At 52.2% G+C, this 8,978-nt stretch overlaps 1 protein-coding gene across 1 annotated transcript in view; it reads left to right on the forward strand.

Moving 5' to 3' along the window:
* Wnt10a (Wnt family member 10A) overlaps window positions 1–8,608 on the forward strand; it is a 15,954-nt gene extending 7,346 nt beyond the window's left edge. Inside the window, exons 3-4 of the mRNA XM_015481002.2 lie at window positions 5,002–5,381; window positions 7,709–8,608. Coding sequence (XP_015336488.1) covers window positions 5,002–5,381; window positions 7,709–8,206 — 878 coding nt within the window. The 3' untranslated portion in view covers window positions 8,207–8,608. The remainder of the gene's footprint in view (window positions 1–5,001; window positions 5,382–7,708) is intronic.
* Window positions 8,609–8,978: the final 370 nt, after the last annotated feature.

The raw sequence follows: 8,978 nt of genomic DNA on the forward strand, positions 1-8,978 counted from the left end.
CCCCCAGCCCCGCACACAGTCGTTGCTCATTTCTATCTCTCCCTCTCCGGAGGAAATGAATCTGAGCTTCCGGAAAGAAAACTGCCACTCCCCCACCTCACCTCCATTTGGCCTCCACTAGCCCCTGTTCCACTTCACATCTGGATCCACCCTCCTCTAGGGTTATTTCCTGGTCCGTCTTCATCTGTCTCCTCCAGGACAAGCTAAATTCGAATCTTAGGAGGCCGCTTGTGGTGGCAACCAGCCCCTGGTGGTCTGGTTCTTATCTGAGTCTCCTTTTCAGGGTCCATTGAGAGTCAGGTGACTTCGGTTTCCCCCAAGTGGAATATAAGGGAGCCGACCCCTTTTCTGACCCAAGCTGCCAAAGGATTTCTTTTAAAGTGGATTTTTTTTTTTTTTTGGACAAGTTTCAATTTCAGAGACTGCTTGGGGTAGGTGGTTCCTTGGGTCTTCTGAACTGCTGTTACTGTCCTCCTGTGGTTCTGTCATCTTCCCTGAGATGGGTTGTGCTGGTGGGATGGGACTGATGAAGGAGGGAGGGGAAAAGATACATCTGGGTTCAACAAGCCTGGGAACATACCCAGGCTTTACCTAGCCAAAGAAAGGTGCTGCGGCCTGGTGGGAAGATGGGACAGGAATAGAGGCCTCCAGGGGGCTAGAGAGGGTCAGAAAAAAGCTGCACATATGGAGGATGCAAGCCCATGTTGGCAGCTTTGCCCAACCCAAGGGCACCAATGATCTAAGTAATGAGGGCACTGGTACCCCCAGCTTTTTGTACTGAGGACCCAGACAGGCTGGTGCCTGGATGGGGTGCTGAGTATAATACCTGTTACATGAGGCATTTCTCACTCAGGAGGTGGGGAGAGGAAGGAGATGTGAGGTGGGAGCTCCTGAGCTCAGGCACAGGGATGGGCAATGATGGGAGGTCAGGGAGAGGCTAGATGGAAGAGAATGTAGTAGATTCACAGAGAAGATCCTGGGAGCTCCCACACAGTTTGGGCACTGCCCTCCCTAAGGCCCATACCCATTTGGAATGGATGCATAGAGGGGGCATGAGGCCCTGCAGCTAGCCAGGCTCCAGCCCCAGGGAAACCAGAAATGTAAGTGTCCAACCTCTCATCTCCAAGGTCTGACTTTCTTTTCCCACCTACCTTTAATATTCATCCTCTTGGGGAATCATGGTTTTACATCCAGGCCTCCAGGGCTTGGAGCATGTGTGCAATGGCACTCAGATGGGGAAACTGAGGCACAAACAGGATTAACTATTATTCTAATTCTATTATTATTCTATTATTCTAATGACACCCAGTAAATTAGCCAGCATGTACTAAGTATTTGCCGTGAGATGGGTATTGTTCAAAGCACTTTATCCATGCTGAGGAGTCCTCAAACAGTCCCCAGGAGGTAAATCCTATTAGCTTTATTTTACAAATGTAACTAAGAGAAGTTGGATAACTTGTCATTAGTCACACAGCTTATAAGAGAGCAGTACAGCCAGGACTCCATGTAGCCAGCTGACTTTAGAGTGTGCACCCAGCCTCCTACCATACTGTCTTCCAAGCTCCAAGGTCAGTGTGAATTTCCACTGTGTGGCCAAAGATGAGTTGGTGCAATGAGAGTATATTCTTTTTTAAAAAATATTTTTAAATAGTTTTTTAGTTGTCAATGGATCTTTATTTATTATTTATGTGTGGTGCTGAGAATCAAACCCAGTGCCTCACACATGCTGGGCAAGTACTTTACCACTGAGCCACAACCCCAACCCCAATGAGAGTGTATTCTAAGAAATTAAAATGTCATGTGCACACACATACACACACATACACACCTACCCATGTTGTGCAAATGTATAGCCCCATTGAGTGTCATGCCTAAGTGTTGCCATATGCACTCAATTCATTCTCGCTCTATCGCTGTCTCACTCTGCCCAGGCACAAGAGCAAGCGCAGATTATTTGCATGGAGGGGATGCAAACCAGATCTTTCCCCTCTCCTCCTTCTTTGACTTGGATGGTCAGGGCTCTGGCTTCTCTAACCCCTCCTAGTTCTCACTGCCCCCTGCCCTCTAAGACTCCCTGCATCCAGCCCCTTCCCAGGCCTTGGCTGCAGCCTGTAGCAGCAGCTGACTCTACTTACATGCTGGCAGTCCCTGTCCCAGATCAAAGGCAGGGCGGCTAATTGTGCATCTTAACAAGTCCCCCCCTTCTGCTTCGGGCAGCCCAGCTGGCCACGGCCCCACCCCTTTCCCCCTCCAGCTGGCCAGATGGCACAGTGCCTGTGTCTGCCCCAGACAGTCGGGGCCAGGACCGAAACTGGGGCCCTAAACAGGAGCTGGGGGCAGACTCAAGTAGGATGGATTTCTTTGAGGCTTGGATGCCTGCAGCAGAGGGTGGCCATACAGGCCCTGCTTGGTCACTTCTACACGTGGCTGTGACAGCTGTCAGAGGCCATGTGGGGGAAGGCATCTTGAACTGCATGGGACAGGGATGTTCTTTTAGGGCTATGGGTTACAGTTCTCCAGATTCCTATGGGTCTGCTCTTGAATGTGGCAGAGCCTGGGGGATGGTGGTTGACCCTGAATATGACCCCAGATCAGCTTTGTGCTCTTTCCTAGTGCCAAGTGTGCACAGGGTCTTAGGAACTGGAAACTGGGTTACCTGGGTTTCTTTCTAAGCATCAAGACTTCCTTGGAGCTAATGTCCTTCAGCAGAAAGTTGTCACTACTGGGACTGGATCCAGCTTCATAACCCCTGTGTCCTTGGGCTTTTTCATTTTGCATAGTGCATGTGTATTTGGTGGTGGCTGTGGTGTGTGGAGGGTGATTTCTAAGTTGCTCTGGAGGCCTGAATATTGCCATGTGTCCTAGACTGGGCCAATGACTCCTCGTAATAAGAGAAGTGCTCAAAGTTCCAAAGATAAAAGGCAAGGGATAAATGCAGGGTGTGCTTCCCAGGGACTTTGGTCCATCCTCCTTCCTCAGGTCCCTCCAGCCCAAAGCAGTTTCTGCTCCCCTGCCAATTCCCAGCATCCCCTTTGAAGTCTCCAACCCAGTCCTCATCCCTTTCTGTCTGATCATAGCTAGGCTCCTTATGAAAAAACATACTGAGATGCCATGAGCTAGAAATAGATTATAGAGAGGGAGCTTCATGAGCTGCTAGTAGCCCAAATGATTTATTTTAGAATGGGTTATGAACTGCTGGGCTCTGTCCTTGAACAGGGGGAAACAAAGAATAGTTACCTGCTGGGTGGGGTGGCACATGCCTAAAATCCCAGTGGCTCAGGAAGCCCAGACAAGAGGATTGCAAGCTTAAGGCAGCCTCAGCAACTTAGTAAGGCTCTGTCTCAAAGCATTACATTTAAAAAAAGAACTGGGGACGTGATTCAGTGGTTAAACACCTCTGGTTTCAATCCCTGGTACCAAAAAAAAAAAAAAGACCTTAAAATGCAGAAGTGAGTGAAGTCAGACTGTAGGAAGACCTTCTCAATAATAGCTAATGTTTATGTAGTACCTAATATGAATAAGGCACTATTTTAAGCCTTTAAATTTAATAACTCACTTAATTCTTGGATGAGGCAACTCTATTTTACAAGTGAGGAAACGGAGGAGGTTAAATCACTTGGTCAAGGTCACATAGCTTGAACCCAGGCAACCTGACTCCAGAAATCAGTTCTTTACTACTAACCATCTTATCTTATCATCATCATCATCATTTGTCTAGGCAGGAAGAGGAGGAAAGTGCTCTGTGATACAGGGGTAAGAGTTAGAGGAGGAGTGGTCCATCCTGATTGGTTCTTCAGTGTCTGTGAGGCTACACAGAGAGTAGAAGGACCCAAACGGGGTCTTTGTTTCCTCTGAATCTCTGGCCTCTGCTGAGGTCATCAGCCTCCTGCCAGGTTGTGGGCTTCTTAGGGGATCACAGTAGCACTGGTGGATTTTCCTCCCTAGGTGGGGCTATTCTTGTTCTTGGCTTCTCTCAGTCCTAACCTCTCTCTGAAGTCCAGAGGCTGGTCCATCTTCTCCTTTCTCAGATGCAGAATAAGCAAGAAGTAGCCTGCAGATATGAGATCTAGTAGGTCTCCCTCTGCCATAGGCACTCCAAGAGGAAGGCTCAGGCTGGAACACTGAGAGGGAAAGCAGTGCAGACAAGTAAATGGCCTGGATCTGAGCCACTGAGAATACATGGGTCAGGAAGGGCCTTGATGTCTCCTGAGCACCTAGCAGAAGGTGTCTTCCCCTATACCATATGCCAGACCCCAGTTAAGACGCTGGACTTGCCTCTATCATCCCTCAAACATCTTTAATCTAAAGGATTTTGTTTTTTATGTTGGTAGTGGGGACAGAACCCAGGGGCTTCATATACCCTAGGCAAGTGCTCTACCATAGGCAGAGCAGCTGGGGGGTATCCATTCTTGAGTGATTGTGTGTCCTGTGGACAAGGATGGGGACCATCAAGGAGGGTTCTGGGCTGGGTCTACCATGGGTGCACACTGGCAGGCAATCTGGGGGAGGTCACTTTAGGAGCAGACCATCTTCTCTTACTTATCCTGCCCACTGGCATCCCTGGGAACTGGAATTCCATCACTGGTCATGTATTCTTTAGGTTAAACTTTGCAGGGTAGTTTATGCAGATATCACCATGAAAGGTAATAGATGAAATCCCTGATCTTAAAAAGAATGTGTTTACCAGGTATTTTCTGCTCTACAGGAGAGATTTAAGCACAAGAATTCTGAACTTGCTTGGGTGATGTTAATGAAAAGGGAAAGGCAGTGAAACAAGTGTGTTATCAAGGAGAACTATCTCTTTCACCTTGAATCCTACGTGGAGAAGGCCTGGCTTCTGCTATAATTTCTGCTCGCCCTCCCTCCCTTCCTCTGTGTCTTTATATCAGACCCTCCATACTGGGACTCAGTTTCTCTGTTTGATGCTAAGGTTGGGCAGGCTGGGCAGGCTGGGCAGGGGGATCCGATGTCGAGGCCGCATCAGAATCTGTTTTCTCGCAGGTTTCAGAGAGAGCGCTTTTGCCTACGCAATCGCAGCAGCCGGGGTGGTGCACGCGGTATCCAACGCGTGCGCCCTGGGCAAACTGCGGGCATGCGGCTGCGACGCATCCCGGCGCGGAGACGAGGAGGCCTTCCGTCGCAAGCTGCATCGTCTGCAGCTGGACGCGCTGCAGAGGGGTAAGGGGCTGAGCCACGGGGTCCCAGAACACCCCGCCCTGCCCCCTGCCAGCCCTGGCCTGCAGGACTCCTGGGAGTGGGGCGGCTGCAGCCCTGACGTGGGCTTCGGGGAGCGCTTCTCTAAGGACTTTCTGGACTCCCGGGAGCCTCACAGAGATATCCACGCGCGCATGAGGCTCCACAACAACCGAGTTGGGAGGCAGGTGAGAGCCCTGACCCCTAGACCTGCTCCAAATCCCTCTACCTATATCCCACCTCTCCCCCAGGCCAACTTTCTTCCCTGGGACCAGCTCAGCGACCTTTTCTTTGCCCCCTCCTAATTCAGTCAGCAAGCATGACTCGAGGACCTGCTTTATGCCAGGCACTGGACTTGGCCTGGGAAATACAGGGATGAAACGACCCTGCCCCCTGCCTGGGATCAGCACACCCCTGCTGAGCAGTCTGTTCCTCCATTTTCTCCAGTATCACCTGACAGGACTGAGCTGGCAGTCAGGACCTCAGGGATCTAGGCCTGGGTTGTCACCTTTCTACTCCCCTGTAGAGTGAGAAGGTTGGACTAGATCATTGTCAGGTCCCCCAGCTCTAATGTGACTCTGACCTCCTCTCCCAGTCCACAATGGGGGATTCCTGGAAAGTGAGGGGGATAAGAGGTTTCTAGGGCCCCCTTGGACCTGTGTTATGATTGTCTTCATCCCTTCTCCCCTCCAAAATTCATTGAAAATAAATTAAAGAAATACATGAAAAAATAAATAGGAGAAGGAAGGAAAAAAAGGAATAGGAGCCTACATTTATTGAGTGCCTACTGTGTGATAGGCCCTATCCTGAGCACCTTATTACATATTAGCCCATTTAATCTTTACAACCACCTATGATGTGAACACTATTATGAACCTCATGTTCAGATATGGGAACTGAGGCACAGGTAGACAAAGAAGCTTTGCTAGAGCTGATGTAACTAGTGAGAAAGTGGCAGAGGCAGGATCCATGCCCAGGCAGTTGAGCTCTGATCCTGTGCTTGCTTGTTCTATGGAGTGGAGTCTTCTCTCTGGACACATGGTACACTCAGTGTGGACTCTATACTCTGTACATGTTGTACACTCAGTGTGAAGTCTACACTCTGATGCCTCCTTGGCCCTCATGGTGGCCCAGCACACTCCTCTCCTGGCCATTCTATCCCCACTCCGTCTCTGGACTCTGCTTAGTTTGCTCCAACTTTGTTCCTGCCCTCTTCTTAACTCTGTTGGGGAGAATTCTCTACTTTACTCCCCTTTCCCTTTAACTTTTAGCCTGCTCCAGTTCATCTTCTTCCTCCACAAAGACTCCCAGCTGATCCAACAGTTCCCATCTTCACTTAGAGGTGGGGTAAACTGAGGCACGCCCACCCTCAGATCCCGTCCAGCTCCCACCCAACCCTGCCCTGTGCATGAGGCTCTTTCCCCAAGCTTCCATACCATCTCAGCCTGTACCAACAGTGCCTCCTCCTCGTCCTCGTTAAACTGTTTAATTAATGGCTGCTGCCTGTGGGAAGCAGATGTTCTGGAGTTGTTGGCCTGGGGAGGGGAGGCATGGGGCTGGTTCTCATGTGGTGCTGACACCACATGCAAGCTGCACAGCCCTATAAGGCCCGAGGGGCAGGGTCCCTCACTTTTGGCCCTCCTGCCCAGCCGTGGGGCCCCAGATCCTTGCTGTCCCTGCCTGAGAATATGTCTTGGGATGAAGTGGGGGCCACCTTCCTGTGGGGACAATGCCAAGAAGTTCTTTGGGAGGGGATCCTAGACTGGTTAAGAGTTAGGCAGGGGGCAGGTATGTCCCTCTAAGTACCTCCCCTGGAGGCCTGGCAACCTCTCTCCACTTTCACAGGACTGAGAGCCTGGCCCTCTCTGGGGTTCCTTCCATATTCAGGTAGAACTTTGGCCCCTGGTGGCACTCAGCACAAGACTGAATGAGTCCCAGTCAGCATAATGAGAGGGGTGGTCTCCCAGGTTCCTGTCCCCTCGCTTTGGATCCTCCAAAGACCTGGGGATGGTGACAGTGGAATGGGGCTTTCTCAAACTCACTGCCAGCCCGGCTCACAGTCTGGAGTGAGGCCAGAGGCTTTGGGGCTGGCATTTAGTGGGACTGGCACCCCCCTTCTCCTGGCCCCTACCCCAGGAATGGAAGAAGAGGGAATTTCCCTGAAGATCTGGGATCCCCTCCCTCAGGAAGCAAAAGCCTCCTGCCCCAAGGGCTCCCTGCAGCTGCAGGAAAGGCTGGCAGGAGAGGAGGGGAGCAGTGGGGAGCAGGAAGGACAAAATTTCCCCGTGGCCTAGCCTGTTGGAGGTGGTTGGGAGCAGAGCAGAGAAGCCGGCAGAGGAATTCTGATTGCTTGACTCGGGAGTTGTGGGGCCCCTACTTTGGGCCTCAGTCTTTGCTTCTGTACAATGGGAGCTGGTTTCAAAAGCCTCTGAGATTTCGAAGGCCAGTCTCAGCAGTGGGAGGAGGGCAGGGGTCCGGCGGCCAGCGTCACTCCTCACCGTGCCTCCTTCCGCAGGCGGTGATGGAGAACATGCGGCGAAAGTGCAAGTGCCACGGCACGTCAGGCAGCTGCCAACTCAAGACCTGCTGGCAGGTGACGCCCGAGTTCCGAGCAGTGGGGGCGCTGCTGCGCAACCGCTTCCACCGCGCCACGCTCATCCGGCCTCACAACCGCAACGGCGGCCAGCTGGAGCCAGGCCCCGCGGGGGCACCCTCGCCCGCCCCGGGCACTCCTGTGCCGCGCCGGCGAGCCAGCCCCGCCGACCTGGTCTACTTCGAGAAATCGCCCGACTTCTGCGAGCGCGAGCCGCGCCTGGACTCGGCAGGCACCGTGGGCCGCCTGTGCAACAAGAGCAGCGCGGGCCCGGATGGCTGCGGCAGCATGTGCTGCGGCCGCGGCCACAACATCCTGCGCCAGACTCGCAGTGAGCGCTGCCACTGCCGGTTCCACTGGTGCTGTTTCGTGGTGTGCGAAGAGTGCCGCATCACCGAGTGGGTTAGCGTTTGCAAGTGAGCGGCACAGGTTTCCCTGGGCCCCGAGAAAGGCTCCCCTCCTGGAGCCTGGCCTCTGCACTTGCGATTTGGCCCAAAGCACCTTGGCTTCCTGGGAGAGACTGGACCACAGGATCTCAGACGGACTCCCAGTTCTGCAATCAAGGGACAGTCCGGGGCTTCCAAATCAACCCCTCTGCTCAATTCTGTGGGCTTTAGGATTGATTGGCCTCCCTCCTTCCTGTCCTAAGCTCACACAGCTCAGTTGGGCTGGAGACTGCCCCATACCTTAGGACACAGGCAGGCAGCCCAGCCCCTCAGGCCTGTCTGTGTTCATCCTTTCTCCCCTTCCCCTGGAGTGGGAGGGAATGGATGGAAGCTGATGGGCAGGGGGAGGAAGATTAAAAAGAAGAACTGGACATGACTGAGCTGAAGTAATTCTTTAAAGGCCCCAGTCATCCTTACCCACTGGCCTCTGCCCCTTACCATTTCCTTCATCATTCATTTAACAGATATTTATTTTGCACTCTCTTTGTGGCACTCTCTATGGGGAGGGGGTTCTGGGATACAGGTGTGCATAAGAGAGAGACACAGCACCTGCCCTAAAGGAGTTTACATTCTTCTTGAGGGAGATGAGCAATACACAAGGAAACACACAAACAAGGTAATTTCAGACAATGCTATGTGCTGGGTGTACAGTGATATGGAGAGGGGAACCCCTTCTGATAAAACCAGGGGTCAGGGAAGGCCTCAGAAGTCATGGTACTCATGCTGAGATCTGTGAGGTAGAAAAG

The sequence above is a fragment of the Marmota marmota genome, unplaced genomic scaffold (genome assembly GCF_001458135.2).
Source record: "Marmota marmota marmota unplaced genomic scaffold, marMar, whole genome shotgun sequence".
Lineage (NCBI taxonomy): Eukaryota > Metazoa > Chordata > Mammalia > Rodentia > Sciuridae > Marmota > Marmota marmota.